An 18,945-nucleotide genomic window follows, 5' to 3' on the forward strand; every position below is an offset into this window, starting at 1 on the left:
CTCCTCTTCCAGCGTGACAAAGGATGCAGCTGTCCTTTGTGCCTTCACCCTAACTGAGCTGAGCCATCTGCTTTCCTGCTGGGAACAAACTTTAGGAATAAGAGGCCTTTTTTCCCCAGAGGCCAATATTTCCCTTTCTCATCCAAACGATAGTCTTCAACAGATTAAGCATCTGTTGCAGAGTGTTTTACTGAAAGGAGAAGTCAGCATGAACTTCCTAGGTCACAAACAGAGTGAATGTTTGGGAATATTCCATTGTAGCTGTGTGCAGGAATTTTGATTGCCACCACTTTGATATCCTTGCCATGGGTTTTTTGGTTAACTTTTTCTTTCTCTAGACAGACAGGAAGAACATCCTAAAATACCTTTTGGCTCTAGTATGATGGAGCCTGAATGTTTAGAGTATTTCTGGATTTTCTACATTTACCTTCTAGGTATCCTTTTTCTTTGCACCCTTGCTGTGTCTTGAGAAGATAATTGTGTGCCTGAGGAGTAATTACCACTGTGTCCAACTGCTGATGTTTTATTTTTCTCTACAGAAAGAAATTCAAGCCATGAGTCAGTGCCATCACCCCAACATTGTATCTTACTACACATCGTTTGTGGTGAAAGATGAGCTGTGGCTGGTGATGAAGTTACTCAGTGGAGGTGAGTGGTCACATTTCTTTACCCTAAAGGCAGCAGAAAAACCTGTCCTCCCTCCTTCCTCTCTCCCTTCTCTACCTCTTAGGGTTCCCACCCATGAATTAGGAATTGTAGAGTTGTTTAGGTTGGTAAAGACCTCTGGGATCAGAAAGGCCAATGATTACCCCAGCACTGCCAAGTTTACCTCTAAAACCCTGTCCCCAGTGTCACATCCACATGGTGACTCTACCACCTCCCAGCCAGCCTGTCCCAATGCTGAACAGCCCTTTCCATGAAGAAATGTTTCCTAATATCCAATCCAAACCTCCTCTGGTGCAAGTCAAGGCAGCTTCCTTTTGTCCTACTGCTTGTTCCTGGGAGCAGAGCTCAACCCCCACCTGGCTGTCCCCTCCTATCAGGGGCTCTGCAGATCCTAAAGGTCCCCTCTGATCCCCCTTTTCTCCAGGCTGAGCCCTTTCCCAGCTCCCTCAGCCCCTCCTGGTGCTCCAGCTCCTTCCCCAGCTCTGTTCCCTTCTCTGGACTCACTCCAGCCCTTCAAAGCCTTTCTTGTCATGAGGGGCCCAAAAGTGCCTGCAGGATCTGAGGTGTGGCCTCAGCAGTGCCAGCAGAGGGGACAATCCCTGCCCTGGCCCAGGCCAGGTGCCCTTGGCCTTCTTGGCCACCTGGGCACTCCTGGCTGAGTTCAGCCACTGTCACCAGCACCCCCAGGTCCCTTCCCACCAGGAATCTTCCCAGCCATTCTGTGTGAATAATATTTGATGGCAACCCATTCAGCTCAGAAAAACTTATCATGTTATGTCCATCAGTAGCAACACCTAACTGGCTTTTGAAAATCACTGTCTGCTTAACACAGAGCCAGCAAAACTTCCCTTTTCTGGATTTATTCTCTCAGACACTGGAGAAACAACTTTTTTTGAGAGAGTGAGTTTGAAAATTTTGTGTCAGTAATGTTTTATTTGAAGTCATAATATTTTCCAGGATCCCTGTTTAATTTACAGTTGAGACAAGAAATGGACTCAAGTTCTGGATGTTAACACAAAGTGCTGTTGCTAAATCCTGGGCCTGTCTTTAGGAAGACTTCATTTTCCTGGCACTGCAGCAAACAGGAATTGAGAACTGAAAAAGAAAAATTATTATTTTCTTAGATTTGAAAAAAATCCAACCTGGCTTCTCTGTTCTTGGCTTAGTTTTGTGGACTGTAAAATGCCAGGAGATGATGTGGAAAAATCTGGCTAAACCTGTTTGCATTTTGCACAAGAGCTCAACAATGACCATAAAACATGTCTCTTTGAAGGTGTTCTTTAGAGAATTTTAGCAGTTCTCTTGGAAGAAATCAAACTCCATGCCAGCCTTAAGTCTGTCTTAAAGGGTTTTTAATGTCTCATGTGCTCATGTGTCACTAAGCAATACCCTGTGTTTCCTTAGAGGGACATGTGACAGGTCATTAAAGCACTGATGACTGTTTGTGTGTGGAAAAGAATCCCCTGCCAGCTCAGAGCAAGCAGTGCTGCTGGGTGTATAGAAAGAGTCTCTATGGGAAAGTTTCCACAACACCAGGAAATGGCATTTCAGGGGTGCTGGAGAGGAGCACCAATGGGTTTGGCCTTTTCCAGGAGTACACAACCTCTCTGAAGAAAATGCACAGCTGCCTCCATCACTTCACAGCAGTTCTCTGTCATGGCTCCTCATTGACCCTCCAAATGTTGTCTCTGTTTGTTCTCAATTGTGTGTGGAGGTGTTTTTTTTTTTTGTGTTTTTTTTTTTGTGGTTTTTTTTTTTTTTTTTTTTTTTTTTGTGTAAAGCTGGGGAAAAGTCAGACCATCATTATCAAGGCAACACAGATGTAACGAATACACTGGAAAATTTCTGGAAAAATAATTATTGCTTCAGAACCAGCCTGTTGCTGGTGTGAATGATGACCTGCTTCTCATTTAATATTCCCTTTGAATGGGCTTTTATGTTCTTCAGCCTGATAATTGACCCTTGTGCAGCTCTGGCATTTAGTGGGGGATTTGCAGTTAAGGAGTGCTAGGAAATTTCCCTGCTTCTCATTCTGTTGCATATGTTGAAGAGTAGGGTCATTCCATAGAAGACAGCAGTAAGAGTGTAATTCTTCCCTTCCTCAACATTTCTGAGAGTCAGTGTTACATTTTCTCACTTAAGAGGAATCATTTGAAGGCTGGAGGAATTGCTAAAGTAAATAGAAAGACTTTGAGAATGACCTTTCACTTTCTAAGCAGGAGGATACCTTGTGAGGTATTTTCCAGCTGTTTTCTTCTATACTTTTTACTTCTCTACATACTTTTTTATATCTGTGCTTCAGGGATCTCAGCTCTCATAGGCAGATTCTGCAGCACAGTCTTAAGGATGGGGGAAGAAACTTGTGATTGGAGCTTTCTGACTGAAGAGCTTTTTCATTCACTTTTAATGAGCCTATTTTCAGTTGGTCTTAGGCTGAGTGATTTATGTAACGAGAGACACTTCTAAAACTGCCTCTCATTCCTTCCAGCTTAGTTCTTATCGGTAATAAAGTGGCTTGTTTTGTAGTCATCTGTCATCCAGTGGGAAAAATAATGATCTGGATTTCAACAGGAAAAACCTTTGAGCTGGTTTTTAAACCAGAAAACAAAAGCAAAGAAAGAGCCCCCCAAAACAAAACCAAAACAAACAAACACAAAACTGCACCAAAACAGACCCAAAATAGAGTACAGCCTAACACTTACATTTTGTTTAGCTATTTAAAAAGATTTGTACATCCCAATCTCAGTAAGTACATATGAAATACATTCTGATGTCCATTCTGTATTTTGATCATGGCTTTTGTTCATGATAATTTATTCTGGGTAAAGTTCAGAATTTTACTGCCTCTTTTCTGTCAGTGTGTGCTGGTGTGTGATTTCAGGCTGAAACTAGTTTTAATTTCAGCCTACAGACAGTGACCTTATTAATTTGACAAACAGTCCACAAGACAGCCAATCTGTAATGCAAACCTTTTTTGTTGTTGCTGTAAGTGTAATTTAGCTTATTTTCTGGCTGCAGTCTTTTGTTAAAATCCTAACCTGGTCATACATGCAAGTGTTTTAGAGATGTCTCTAAGGGAAAATTGTTTAAATCCACAAATTACAGTTGTCTAACAGTGCCTTGCTCCTCTGACATCCAGAGGGTGCCCTCAAAGGTCCTGAATTACCTGCCTGACACTGTCATTGAAACAGAACTATTTGTACTCTGCTAATGGGAGATGTCTATATTTGCAAGTTGTCAGCAGCCAGGAGGAAGCCCTGGGGAGCTGATGAGCATCAGAGCCCAGGCAGGCTGGTGGGAGCCCCTGCTCAGAGCCCTGTGAGCTGGCAGCCCTGAGCCCAGAGCAGGTGTGGAGCTGCTGATGGCACAAACGTGGCTGTGATGAGATGCAGTGGTGGGGACAAGGGCTGCTGCTGCTGTGTGCAGTTACTGACAGCCTCTCTCTGGCTGGTGATGTGTCTGTGTCAGCTTTGTCAGGTGCCTGCTCTTTCTGTTCCCTTCATTAGAAGCTGCAGAGCCTTTTCTCTAATGCTGGGAGTTCTGTAGGGTTCTAAGCTTAGCAGCATGAACTCGACACCCCAGCCTTTGAGTCCAGACTCCAAACTAAAATCCAGTGGCTATTTCTAGACAGCTGCTGATCTGCTCTTTGCCTCCCTGGCATTCTCCTCTCAGGAATTTTACTCGTGCCTTTTTAAAGCCTGCTGAAGCCAGTCCTGCTCTCAAACTCCTTTAGCAGGAAGAGGAGCAGCTGTGCTTTTGTTCTTGTGCTTTTACTCATTGTGACCTGCTTGCTCTTCTAAATTCTCCCTGCTTTTAACAAGAGCTCTCATTTCACAGGTGACCCATGGCTGTGGATAACTCTATAAAACAGTTGCTTCTATGAAACAGCTGCCCCTGGTGACTTGCTACATCACACAACAATTTTTCCTGTCCTAGCCTGCAGCAGATAAAACTTCCAAAATATTTTTCAACTGTGCAAATCCTTTAAATGCTGAAACATTTCCAGATAGGACTCTTGGATATTCTGCCCTCTGCTCTAAGATTAAATCTGCTAAGGAGATTGCTGTATTGAAATAGTTAAACCTTTTATTTTCCAAAAGTTTTTAAGATTAGCTAATCAACTTCTTACTTCACGCTTTGATCTGAAGTTCAGAATGTCAGACCAAAAGAGGTAGGCAAATCTTAGTTCTCTACCAGGGAGTTAGGACATCTTGTTCTGCTTCTGCTGTGTTAATCTCTGATCTGGCTCCTCCTAATTCCAACAGAGAGTTCTGATCAAAGCATAAACCACAGGCCCTTAGAAATCTTTGTGCTTATGTTGAATTATTTTCTTAGGAGAGAGATATGCTATTTTTAATTCATCTGGAGGGATTTTGATTTTATTTGTAGAAACACAACTTAATTTCAAACAATTAAGGATGGGGTAAGTCAGAAGCAGGGGATGGCAGGGATTGTACATGATGCAATGTGTGTAGGTACATTGCCACTCCTAACTGTAATAAGAAAAGCATGAAAAATTAGTTTGTGTTCAGATTTTCTCCTCGAAATGTCTTGATCACAACAGCAACAGGCTGTTTTGCTCCCTTTATTGTATTATCTTGTTTTCTGCCTTAATCTTCCCATATTTCTTCTGCATCCATGCACATGCCTGGGGGGAAGGAGGCAAGAAGTGGATGTTTCCTTAGCTTTCCTCTGAGGAGGTTGAACCAGGGTTAATGTCTTTTCCTTTGTTTTGTATAACTTGTTTCCTTTACTTTGCTACTCTCTGGCTGTATCTGTATTCCTCAGTCCCAGAAGAACTGAATCCAAACAGTTCTTCCTTCTTATGCATTTTTTCATCTGTTTGCCAGAGACTGACAAGGTGCAGATTTAATTCTTGGCTCTAATGACATCCAGGCTCACTGAGACCACTGGCTAATGCTGAGATGTCTTGAAAGAAGCAGCAGTGACTCTGCCAACTCCCCCTTCTCAAAGTTCAGCCTGTTCAGCATCAGTGTTTGTCAGGTTTGGGGCAGATTTTGGTTCTCACAAAGTTGTGTGGTGATTCCCCAGCACTGTTTCCAATCCTGTTTGTGCCAGGCCTCTAAATGGCCAATCAATGCAGATAGTGTTACCTGCTTATTTTGTTGTTGTTGTTTTTTCCAGGTTGGAAGTTAGAGAATTAAATTTTCCCATTCTGCCTCCTAGACGAAGTTAAAGAGGAGTTTTCACTGCATTGAACCTAAAGTGTATCTTGGTTCTGTCACTTAAGTTATAATATAACATGCAAGATATGGTTCCCATAGCAACCAGCTCTGCTGTACATTTTTTTGTTCCTCTGGGGGCATGTAAAATTCCAGCTGGAATATTCCTGCATTTATCTCTGATCTTGTTCCAAACAACCTTTCCTTTCTGCTCAGGTTTTCATGCCCTTCTCCGCTTCAGCCCCAGTGTGCTGGAGCCCTAAGCAGTGTCACTGATGAGTGTGGATGTTTTCTTCCTCTGCTGAGGAGAAACGTCAGAAACAGGCTTCCTAAATACTATTCCACTGGCTTGCTGGTGTAGGTGAGGTCAAGGAATCATGCTCTGGATTTGGAACAGGAAGCCTCAGTGTTTGTGGTGGTTTGAAAGTGAATCAGTGGAACAATTAGGACTTCTTGCCCCGAGGGTGTGATTACACAGAAGTTTTCTGCAGCAGCAAAGCTGGTTCAAGGAGTTCCTGGCTCTTTGGTCTCCACCCTGCCTGGAAAACTGGATTTCCAGTTACTGCAGTGATCCCATTTTATAGCATGGCTTTGGAAGTGATGCAGGGCCACAACAGTGAGGTGGTGAACCCTGGAATTTTAATCTCATTTTGTCACCATAGGTAACCTGATATCTTTGCTAATTCACACAATTCATGGTGTTGAAGGAGTCAGTTTTACTGGATGTGTGTGGGGTGCAAGTCAGGACTGCTTTTGCTGGGATCCAGGACTGTCCATTGCAATTGGTCTGCCTGGTGTCAATATCCAAAACATGAATGTCCTTCTCTTACAAGCAGTTACAGCTTGGGCTCTCTCAGCTGAGGGTGAGTGTGTACAGATTCCTTCTGACTCGTCCTTAGGAGCTACAGCATTAGCAGCCTTTGGAGCAAAGTGGGAACTTGTGAGTTTGAGCAGAAAGCCACTTCCCTCTCAGCTGCTGTACAGTGTGCACTGAGAGCTTGCTCTTTGCTGAGGAGGTGCAGTTCCATGAGCATTGGTGTCAGAGCACACTGAGACACTGGGATGATGAAGGACAGGCCATGCTAAATGCTTTATCAGATTGCACAGTATCTCTGAGGCTTCCTGTTGATGTGCTGCACAGTGTGTATTTGATGGGCAGGAATTTGTTTTAGCTGCGTTTTTTCCATATCAATCACTAAATGTTGTCTGCTTTCCTTTGTCTTCTGTTGGGCTTTGAGATCAGTTGCTCATCACCAGCTTTCTTTAAACATCCTTGTTAATGACAGCATTATTTATATTTATGGTTAGACTCCAGTTCTGACCCTTTTTTCTGTGTCTTGTTTTGTCTTTTCTTGGTACGTGACCCTTCTGGGCTTGGAAGAGCTTTCCAGTCAGTCTCAGCCAAACTTAATTTCTTTTTTATATCTTTCTCTGACTTAGGATTCAGCTTCCTGTACTTTGGGTCCATACTTGCTACTTGTGAATTTTTATTGAGAAAAATAATGAGGGAATTGTTGTAATCAAACCTAATGCCATGTATAATAGACACCAGAGTGCTTCATAGCATTATCTAAAATAGAGGTTTTATTTTAGAGAGGAGCCAAAGATATTTTTTTCTTTTCTGGAACGTTGTAGTGGATTTGTTTTCTCCTTGAAAATCTTGTAACTGTTAATACAGAGCAGGGAGCCTTATTTTCAGTGTGAACCTCATCCTCTGGCCACTAGGTTCTGTCTTAAAGTGAGATACAGCAGTTTGCACATGGAGCACAAATCCATAGTGAAACAGTATTTAAGCAGAGATCCAGCTGTGTTGGGATGTGCTCTCTCTTCCCCAGTTACTCCTGAACTGGTTTGAAGCTGGCTCAGGAGCTGGCAGTCTGTGCAGTCATGCTGGTGTTTCCCAGCAGTGTGGTCAGTTTGTTAAGCACATCCTCTGCTGTGGTTTAGGCCCTGGTTCCAGTTCAGCTGCATTAGTTTCCAGTTAATTTTAGCAGTTATTGTATTGCTGGATTGGGAACAGGCCACTGTGCAGAACAGTCACTTCCCCCTTTAGACTCTGATTCCCTCATCTCTTGGTCCAGTTAATGGAGTTGGTGTGGGAATTTGTGTCCTGAGGCAGGGGAGGCCTTACCCTGGTGAGTGTGTCACACACACACACAGACACAGACAGATCTCTGGTATCAAATTTGCATGGGATTGCTCAGCCTCATGCTGCAGTCCAATCCTGCCCTGCTAGCAGGAGGTGTTTTCCTTGACAGTGAAATTCCCATGACTTCTCCTCTCAAAGCAGCTCCTTTCTCTTTGGGGATTTGGTTCTTCTCTTGCTCCATGCCAGGCTTCCTGAGACAGAATGCTGGAACATTCCATGGAGCAGTGCTGGGAAATGCAGCTTGGCTTTGTTCTGTATTCCCTGGTGCTGTGCTTAATGAAGTTGTAGTTGAGTTGTGAGTCAGAGCCAACTCCCAAACTTATTGATTTGTGAGTTGGAAAAATCACAGTTTTATGGTGCTGTGCAGTGGCCAATCCCTGAGCAGACAAAGGAGGATGATCCTAAGAACACTTTTTCCAGCAAAAGGGTGGCTCTTGGTTTGCTTCTCTGCTGTTTCCTGCAGTGGGCATTTTGCTGACCCCTTTTTGCTGTTCTTTCTGCAGAGGACTGACAAATTCCCCCACTTCTATGAACATCTCAATGTGAAAGTGGTTTTAAAATAAATGTGCTTAAAAAGTGTCAGGCAGGACTGGGAGCAGATATAGCCTGGGTGTGAATCAGCCTTTTCACAACCAGGGCTGCCTCTGTGCATGCCCTCTTGTCTGTCTGCCCTCCACCCCCCTTTCAGGGTTAAATGCAACCTCTAACTTGGCTAAATAGAGGATTTTTTGACCAAATGAATTTGAGTACACCATATGATCTGCCTCCTCATGTTCCCTGAGCCCTTTGCAGAAGAAGGGAAATGTTTGTGAACCGAGTCTGCTAACGGAGCCGTGGGTGGAGAGAGGACAAAACGAGTACGTGAAGAACCACATATTTTCACTGGACTTCTAAAACAAGTGACAGTTTGTTCTCCAGATTTAGGCACATTTCAGAGGAAAAACCTGAACAGTGGATGTGGAGGGGCTTCTTTGGTGGGATTTTTTTTGATGTCACAGAAATTCTTGTCCAGAATAAGAAGCCTCAAAGTTTGTAAGCTTGTACTCTTTAAATGTGAAAACATGATAGGCTGAAGGCCAGGTGAGTCCTTATGACACACAACAGAAGATGCTTTTCTCAACATAAAGGTGAATTTCAGTGAAGGGGTCCATCTCCAACATCTGAAATCTTAGCTTTCTTCAGTAAAGATATTCTTGTTCGGATGCAGGAAGTCCAACAAATGTCAAAACAACCTGAGTTACATCTGGGTGGAGCCTTTGGGTAAGACCCATGTCAAAATTCACTGAACATGAGAGTGTTTCTCTGCTTGGGTGGGGTAAAGGAAGGCTGAACACTGAGTATGTTTGCATAAAATGTTGGGGCAGTTATGTAACTTCAATTCTGTAATTTTTTTCATTTTCCTCTGGGTTTTTTTTCTGTTTTTGTTGTTGGAGTCTTCTGTGTTAAGACTGTGTCATCTGCAAATATCTTGAACTAAACAAAGATTTTTTCGTAAGAGGAAGCTGAAGGTGCTGTTCAGGCCAGCCAATTTATCCCTCAGTTTATTTCCACTGGGTTTGCTGGGTGTCTTGGTGTCCAGGTGAAGCTGGTGCCAGTGGGCCAGAGAAGATGGAAGTGAGAAATAGCTCTGCAAGCTTTTAGATGAGCTCAGCAAATACTGCTTTGCACTAGCTAAGGGACACTGTGCACCCATGTAATTGTTTCCTGTGCAGTTTGAATTGTGCAAAATGAGCCTTTGCACATGGTGTTTGTATTCAAACCTTGCAGCTTCTGCTTTCGTAGGGGAGTCCAAAAGGAAAATACTCTTCTAAGTGAAAACTGATCTGCACAATTGTTTTAGCCTAGAAATTCAGTTGGGATAGTTAATAAAATAAATGTTAAAGAGGAAGAGTTTTTTGTCCACCTGAACCTGAAGGGTGAGAAGAAAATCAAACTAAAAACCTCTTTTGTATTTTTCACTTGCTTCAGGAATTTACAAGGTGAAACTTTTAATTCTCCCATGGGCCACATTAATGAGAGTTTCTGTTCTTAAATCCAAAAAGAATTTTCTCTTACTTTTTTGATTGTGAGTTAAGAAGAATTAACTTCTCTAAACTTTTCTAAAACTGAGCCCAGCTTTTCTAAACTAGCTGAGTTAGTACTGGGATGTTCTTTCCCTCTAAGTTTCCTGTTCAAAGACAAACAAAGCTGCAATTTATGTTCTCCAGTTGTGCCTGCTTTTCTCATTCTTGAAGAACCTCCCAGTACTGCTGACACTGCTTTGTGCCCATAGCTATAAAAACCCTTCTAGTCCCTATCCAGCCATTAAACCATAGAAACCCAAGTTTGAAGGGGCTAAATGGCACAGGCTTTGGAAAAGAGGCTTAGCCATCCATGCTGGAGCAATAAAAAGTTCTGAGAAGTGTTTTCAGTGCAGCTGCAAATGCAAGGAGGGCAGCAGGCAGTGCCTGTGGAAAGCTGGGCCTTGCACAAGAGGCTGCTGCGAGTCACCGGTTCCGTTCATTCCTGGGTGCAGTGTGCAGAAGTGCTTTGCTCTCTAAAGCCTGGTTTGTCTTGGAAGATGATGTAATTCACACCATGCTGGGGAGAGAGACTAAACATGCTTCTAGGGAAGGATCTAAGCTATTCCAGTTCTGTACACAGTGAAGAAGGGACTTATTGTCACAACTCAGCCACATTTCTTCTCTATTTTATGATTTCCACTTTTTTTTTTTTTTCCTGTTAGGGTTGTACCAGCCATAACAGATGAGATTTTTCCTGATATTCCTCTGCACAGAATTTTTAGGAGCTGAAAAAGAGTGTCTAATTTTATCAAGCTTGTTACCTTCAGCTTGAGTCCTGGCAGCCCCCTGCTTTTTCCATTTCCCCCTTCAGCTTCTCCAGTACTCAGCACTAAGCCAGCTCTAGCATCAGTGTCTACTTAAAAACCTTCCAAATGTTGTGTGTGTACATTTTACACTTTGCTTGTTCAAATAACTTCTCAGTGTTCACAGGGGTTTTACAGGCTCTGCCCCCAGGGGTTCTTTGTTGCCTCTGCTTTCCTGCAGCAAAAGCTTCATCTTCTGACTCTGATCCTGACCATCATCAGTGAATTTCTTGTATATTAACCAATGATAAATTACACTTAACTGTGAATCAGTTCTTCTAGTTTAAACTAAGGTGTTTGACTCTTCTCTAGGCTCTGTTTTGGATATTATCAAGCACATTGTGGCCAAAGGAGAACACAAGACTGGTGTCTTGGATGAAGCTTGTATAGCCACAATCCTTAAGGAGGTGCTGGAGGGACTGGACTACCTGCATAAAAACGGGCAAATCCACAGGTATTTTGTTTTTCTCATGTCATAAAATGTTATTGAAACAGAGTAGCTGAGCACAGTCTCATCCCATAACTTGCTGAGGGCATGAAGAGAGGAAAGTAAAAGTGGGAGCTTTATTAAAATGCGGAATTAAGATGTTTGTATTCTATATACTATGTCTGTATTCAATGACTAGGCCAAATTTGGGTAAATTTTGGGGTGTTGAAAGTTCTAATATAGGGAATCTCTTTCTAAATGTCAACATTCAGCTGCAAAGTGTAGTTGATGGAAAGCTGGAAAACTTCCACTGGCTTTGTTTCTTGCAGAGCTACAAATTACCAAGAGCACTTTGTAGGCAGAGTTGAGCAATTTAATAAAAAGTCCTTCCAGCTCTGATTCTTTTTTTTGAGGTTAACTGTAAGATCAACATAATAACATTTGAATTTGAGTAATTTTATTAACGAAAAAGAAATAAAAATAATGGAAAAACTTCTTCTGTAGGCAAAGCCCAGTTAACTAATGGCCTGTGATTTGACAGACCACTGAAATCCATGGGTTTCTATGCTGGTGTTTGACTGGGGTGTGTTTTTAAATCACATTTTCCTCTCTCCTGGTGTCAAGGTGTGGTGTAGTTCAGTAGAAGATGCTAAGTTGGTCTGTTCTGTGTTAAAAAGACTGAGATTTGCAATCCTAAATATGTGCTGAAAATAGAATATATTGCTTGTGGGTAATGTACACAATCCCAGCCACAGACTGCTACTGGAACAGCCTCTTCTTTCTTGGGAATTTTGTGAGCTTGGCTCTCCTTTGGTACAATGCCATTATAAGCATTGCTGCTGCTGTGCTGGAGTAAGTTTCTGTCTTCTTATAGCTGCACAAGAAGAGGTAATTTTTTTGCCAAAATGTTATTTTAATTAGAAAATACAAGAAGTATTCATAGTTTCAATCAAACTGACTGACTTTTGTAGGTTATTTTGGATTAAAAGGAAAGAAACAGTTGGAAATGATTCAGGTGGAATTCTTCTCCCTGAAAGAAGTCTCAAATTTCAGTTTCCAGTCTCAACTGAAATTCTGATTTAACAAGAATCATTGTCTTCATTGGAGCCAGTTTTGATTTCATAGCTGGTTGCTCGTTGCTTAACTTTGTTTTTTGAGATAAGACTTGAGGCAGCTCTGGGAATTTAGAGTAAAGCAATAAACCAACTTGCTTGCCAATTACATGGTTGTAAGTTTTCACTTTGCCATAAGTAATTGACAGAACTGTGTTCATCTGTGACCTGCAGTAGGTTTGCTTGGCTGACTCAGTTATCTTCTGGTCTAGTGAAATTGAAATATATCTGTTAAAGCAGCAGAAACCTGTTAAATCTCAGTTTCTTGGAAGATACTGCATAATGTTTCATGTATTGAGGAGAGGTGGTTCTCCATTTGGCTGGCTGGAGTGGAAAAGCAAAACTAGTAAATGTGGTAAAGATTAGAGATAATAAATTTATGTGTGTGGTGTGTGTGGTTTTTTTACTGCACTCAGCAAAAATAGTATGTTCACAAAATTCAAACTACTGGTCTGAAGAAAATATGATTGATATTGAATCGTTTAGAACTGAACTGGGTCAAACCTGCTGTGACCATTCTCATCCTGCTCATTGCCCAAACTTCAGCAAAGAAATCAGAGCTGTGTCATTGCTGCAGCTTAAGGTTGTGGTTATGCATCAGCCCCTTTGCATGTGTTTCATCCCTATATTTTGGGGTTCTCCAAAAGCTGTGTAATATTGTATCACAGAAAAGAATTTGGATTATCTCATTGTGCTGGGCACAGCAGTCTGGGAAGTTTGGAGAAGTGGGATACAGAAGGAAGGTTGTGTGATTTCCTACCTGTGATACAAAGCAAGCTGTCATGCCTTTGAGGATGAAACATGTTTCCTTAATGGAGTTCATTATGCTGAGTTCCATTTTATCCAGATGTGTGTGTGCTGCTGAGGAAAACACAGTTTGAAGTTGCAGTGCAGCTGGGACCTTTCCTCAGCTGTAGGAATATCTGTATGGTTTTCCCATTTTGCTTCATGCTAGGAGTCATAACATTGGCCATGCCTGATGGGAAAGGCAGGTGGAAATCTTGCAGCCATGCCTGGGATGCTCTCAGAGGAAGTGTTTAAAATAACTGAACTTTGCTCCCCTGGGTCAGCTTCAAGTATCTGGCTCTAAAGGAAAGCACATCAAGTGATGGCTGAAGTGCAGATATTGTATCTGTAGTGTGGGGCAGCTGTACTTGGGGTGAACATTAGGCCAGAGCAGGATCAGCTGTGAAGGGTCAAAACTGAAGGGCTTTAGTTAAGACCTGGAACAGCCAGCCCAAAGCAAGCAGCCATCCAGCAGATAAAAAATGTTCAGCTGGTTACACTAAATCTCCAAACTCTGCTTATATTACACCTTGGAGAAAACAACTTGATAAAATTAGAGACGCAGCATGAGTGAGTGACTGTAATTAGCACATCTGAAGTTGGACAGGCAGGCCAGTGGCATAGCCCAAATGATGAATATTGGGTCCCAAATGTAATTTTGTGGGCACTGTAGACCAGAAGTGGGGCTGTAAATCACCACTGAGATCAGAGAACATATTTCTGTCAGTGGAGCTGCTCAATACTTTTAAATTATGCATAATCTTAAATGGGTAAATGAAGTTAACACGTGAAAAACTGGCTTAATAAAATTTTGCTGCTGCTGAATCTTGCTCTGCCTACGCCTGCCTTGAACTTCATGGCACTTCCAATTAAGGGTTGGGGAGCTGTCTTGGTGTGGAAGTGCAAATCCCTGCTTTGGACAGGAGGCGAGTTTGTCAGTATTCTCTAGAGGAGATTAGAAAGCCAAATATCTAGTGAAGGCTTAAATTATAATTTTTTCTTGTTTACTTTCCTAATTAACAGCCAGAGCGGGTTTGAAACTTGAATAGACACCATTGTTCAGGAATAAATGCTGAAGTCTCCCACATTGCCCAAAGTGATGTTTTTTTTTTTTGCTTTCATCTTGCAAGGGCTGATGGGAAGTGTCTGAGGCCTTATGGCAAAGACAATGGGGAAGACAAAATCAGTTTTATTTTCATGAACACTCTACACCACAGCAACAATTGATTACAAATAGTCTCCATCTTCTCCAAAATCAGCAGTGCCAGCCTTATCTGGGAGCTGGCAGCTCCCTGGCCTGTCTCTGTCCCCTCTCTGGTGCCAGCTGCTACTGTCCCCGCTGTGGTTCCTGCGTAGCACGGTGATCCCAGGGAGGGTTTGCAGTGCCACTGATCCAGCTCATGTTCAGTGAGGGAAGTGCCTGGGCAGCAGCCAGAGCTCTGAGGACACAGAGCCACGCTGGGGAGCCCTGGGTGAGGCTGTCCTGCAGCAATCTGCTCAGGCTCATTTCTGTGGGGAAGTCAAACAGGACTGACAGTGCTGTCAGGGGTCGTTGCCAGGCTAATCTGGGCTGGGTGACACTCAGGGTATGTTGTACCTCTTCCCCATTTAGACTCTGATTCCTCTGTGTGTTTGGGGATTAGCAGGAGTTTGATGAATGACTTAGAAATAAAACTAAAGCAAAACCAACCCAAGAGGTTTTATTGCCTAAAAAGATTGATTGGAGGGAACTTCAAGGCTTTCTTTTTCAGGTGCTGCTGCGTATGGCAGGCTGACAAATGAATCGTGCTGATTAACTGTTACAAGGTCTCTCTGTCTTTCTCCCTATTTTTATCTCTGAGCTTATCTTCTGTTCATGATTAGCTGTTGTGTAACTGAATATTTTAGTTAGTCCAGGTGAAATAATACACTGCTTAAATATAACCAGATTCTCCTATTGCAGCACAATAAATGTGATTCTGTCCTGTTTTTGTGGGAAGCGCTTTAGAGTTGCATGCACTTGAACTATTGGCATGGCAGCAATCCAGCTGTTAGTTTGTTTGCTGCTCTACTTATTACAGAGTGAGAGGAGCACCAACATGTTTTATATGCTGGGTTAGATCAGCCTGTGCTGCCACACAAAATGTTTGGGGTGTTTTTGGTGTCTTTTCAAAATCAGAATGTGGGCAGCAGGGTACTGGGACAGCTGTTTGAATGTGGCTTTGAAAAGACCCTGGAATCAATATTCTTGCTGTGCTTTTATGCCACATAGGTTAATTTTAATTTTTTTTTTTGGGACCTTAGCATTGTTTTGACAGGGAATCAATTTAATTTTTTGCCTCTTTACCCATACTAAGAGTAAATAACTTGTGAAAAATGGGCATCTCTCTGTCTGCACATACACATCACCAATGTGGGATTTTTGCAGGAGCTCACCTCCAGTTACAAGTTTTTGATTTAAGATGAAGGAGCTGTTGGATGCATTTTGGCAGAACTTGGCTGTCCTACAGGATTCAAGTTTAATTTTCGTGTAGCTGATTAATGCATTGATAGCCATGCTGGCAGCTATTGTGGTTAAACTGGATTCCAGTGTGCCTCTGGAATAGTGTGTTTTCATGTTTCTGTGGGAGTTCTGTGGGAGAATTTCCAGCCCTCCTCTCTGCAGTGCTGTGATCTTGCTTTGGGGAGTGTGTTTTGGAAGTGAACTTAGGTAGGAGAGGTTTGAGGAATGGATAACAGCATGCAGAGCCTTTTCACCTCTACCTTCCAGTTTGATTTTCAGTCAGGACATCAGTAATTTGAAAATTGGCTGTTGCTTAGCTGTGGGAAGTGCAATTTTTTATTCAGAGAGGTGTACTTTGGTACTTTGGTCTTTTCTCTCTTATAGTATGGGATGGGTAGAAATAACCTTTAGAGTTGGTAGTTAGTAGAAATTCTAGAGCTTTAATTTGTAAATAACTGAAAAGCCAGAAGAATAGAAATGTTATCTTGTATGTCTCAGTAGGAAGAAAGAGAAGAGGCTGCTCTAGATTGTGCTGGGTGATTTGTTCCCCAAATAAACACCTTGCTCTGCAGTGTCAAGGGCCCAAGGAGCACTGAATCCCCAGTCTCTGCACAGTCACACTGGGGTGTATTGTGGTGGTTTGGCAAACCAGCATGCTTTCCTGGTGGCTGTTTCTTCCACTGCATCATCCAGAAATTCATTGTTTAAAAAAAAGAAACTTCCTTGTGGTTGTGGAGAGATAATACAAACCAGATGTAATCCCAAATCTGCAGACAGCCAGAAACAATAACTCCTGTGGAGACAGTTTGCCTCAAAGTGAATAAAGACAGTCTTTGCTCTGAAGTGTAAAAACCTGGGATTTCAACCTCTGATGGTAAAATGTCATTGCTGCAGAAATCACAGGGGTGCTGGGGGCCCTGCAGCAGCTCCAGGTGATGCCCCAGCTCTTGGGAGCTCCCTGCAGTGCAGGGGTGCAGGTGGGCTCCAGGGTGATGCCTGAAGGTGTGGCTGCTGCACTCAGGTGTTTGTCCCCCTGTCCTTTCCTCACACCCTGGAGCTGCCTCTGAACTTTGTCACTGGGTGTCCTGCAGTTACTCAAAGTAACTTTGGGTTAGTCCAAAGGAAAACCAAACTGGTAGAACTGGTAGAATTGCTCTAATTGCTCTGGCCTTTTATAAAAGGGAGAGGAGTTTTTGTGTTTTTCTCTCTGCTTTGCTACATAGAGATGAGAAACAGGAAAAATATGATTAAGAGTGGGAAAATAGAGGTTGGGTGATCTCCTAAAGGTTCTACAGCAGTGACAGATTTTGGTCAGTGATCCATGACTGAGCTGTACACTCAGGTAATGGTGATTTCTAACAATTCTCAAATTGTCAGGAGTATTTGAATTTGATGTGTTTGCAGGGGGAATAACCATTCAGTGTCTGCAGCATTAAATGTATTGAGTGAAAATGTAACAGGCTCTGAGCTTTTACTCTGAAGAAAGCCAGTGCCATTCCCACGTGTACAACACTGTTTGTGACATCTTTCTCATGTCACTGCCTTTATCTGCTGTAGATTGCTGAGACTAGGTCACCCATATGGGCTCTTGCAGCATCTCTCCAGCAGCAGAGTAATTGTTTAAATTGTCTTGTTCATCTGTTCTGCTGTGGTGATACATGATGTGAATAGAACTCACTTCAAAAAGACAACTTTGGAAATTGTTCCCTGGTTTGGTGCAGAATTTCTGGCCTTCATAGGTCCTAAAAGCTGCATATGTAGAGGTGCTTTAAGATTTATTCAGACCACTGCAGTCTTTTCTTTCATGTCTTATGGTAAAGCAGGAGAAAAGGGCCACTTCCTAAATTTGTGTGGTAGCATATTAAACACACTAGAAAAATCTTGCAAGGCTGCATCAGAAAATATTGTTTTTATTTACAAAATTGAATTATATCTTGCCTTGTGGAGTTCTAATAAAACTTTGATATTAAAAAGTAAAGTGAATGCTTTAAAAAACAAAAGTTAGACAAAATCCACACACATTTAGGACAACAAACAAAAAACTGCTACAGAGAAATCTATCCCTTCATGGCAGCCTGGAAACATCACCAAGTGAGATTGGGAGTGCAGTAAGGACTTGTTTCCCTTGCACAGATACCTGATTTTATAACTGCTTTCTTCATTTTCTGGGAATAACTGGATTAAATAGAGGGCTTTCTTTCTATGCTGGTCATGCTTAAAACTGTCACCTTACAGATTTTGGAGAAGGAAGTCTTTTTGACAGGTTTCTTGTGAGCCCTGGCTGTCCTGCCTTCCTCCTGTTGTGTCATGCTGCAGCCATGGCTGAGCAGGAGCTGTGGGTGACTTTGTAGATGGGGACAGCTCTTGGCTGCATGGGGAATGCCTTGGACTTTGTGTGTACAGAGACAGACTCACTGCTGCTCCAGAGCAGGATGCTGATTGCCTTTGGGAAATGGAGAGCTTTTTCAGCTCCCCTTTGTCAATATTTTGTGGCCTAATTTGATCCAAATTGGTTGTGTATTTGCCAGAATGGCTTTCATCTTTCCATCATGGCAGGGAGCTCTGTGAATCACAGACATTCCTGTTCCTTCTGCTACCTGATGCAGCTTGTACTCAAACTGGTGTGATGTACATGTGGTAATTTTTTGGAAATTGCTATTTGTGAATGCTTTAGGAACGTATTCTGATGTGGCATTCACATTCTCTGAAAAAATTCCTTCACCCAGGGTTTTTCTCCTGGGAGGCTGAAAGGCAGAGAGAGGCCTCAGAGAAAAGGAAACCAATTCTTATCTCATTTGCTTCTCCTGTGTTGTGCTCACATGTGGAATGTGTTTGGAGATTGTTTACCCACAGGTGATTGTTCCATTGGATTCTGCTGGGAGTTGTTTTCACTCTTTGGCCAATCAGTGCCAAGCTGTGCCAGGACTCTGGAGAGAGTCAGGAGTTTTCATTATTATCTTTTTAGCCTTATGTAAGTATCCTTTCTGTATTCTTTAGTATAGTTTAGTATTCTTTAATATAATATATATAATAAAGTAATAAATTAGCCTTCTGAGAACATGAGTCAGATGCATCATTCTCTCCCCTTGCTGGTGGACCTGCATTTACAATATTCTGACCTGCAGGAGATCCTGCAGCATGGTGGTGTCACTGGTGTTGCCACGTGAAGCAAACCCATGTCCTTCCACATGAAAGAATTTGACATGAAATGCTGAAATAAGACCACGTTATAACTTGACAATTTCCCTCTGTTACCAATGACTAAGGCAGGGTG

The 18,945-nt window shown here is 42.4% G+C and overlaps 1 protein-coding gene across 2 annotated transcripts in view; it reads left to right on the forward strand.

The window, feature by feature from the left end:
- The window catches only part of OXSR1 (oxidative stress responsive kinase 1), an 87,262-nt gene that overhangs the window by 27,732 nt on the left and 40,585 nt on the right, over window positions 1-18,945 (forward strand). The window contains exons 3-4 of one of the 2 annotated variants that reach the window (XM_059478654.1): window positions 540-648; window positions 11,177-11,318. In XM_059478654.1, the coding sequence (XP_059334637.1) occupies window positions 540-648; window positions 11,177-11,318 (251 nt within the window). The remainder of the gene's footprint in view (window positions 1-539; window positions 649-11,176; window positions 11,319-18,945) is intronic. The other variant, XM_059478661.1, reaches the window with a different exon arrangement.

This window comes from Ammospiza nelsoni, chromosome 1 (assembly GCF_027579445.1).
Source record: "Ammospiza nelsoni isolate bAmmNel1 chromosome 1, bAmmNel1.pri, whole genome shotgun sequence".
Classification (NCBI taxonomy): Eukaryota; Metazoa; Chordata; class Aves; order Passeriformes; family Passerellidae; genus Ammospiza; species Ammospiza nelsoni.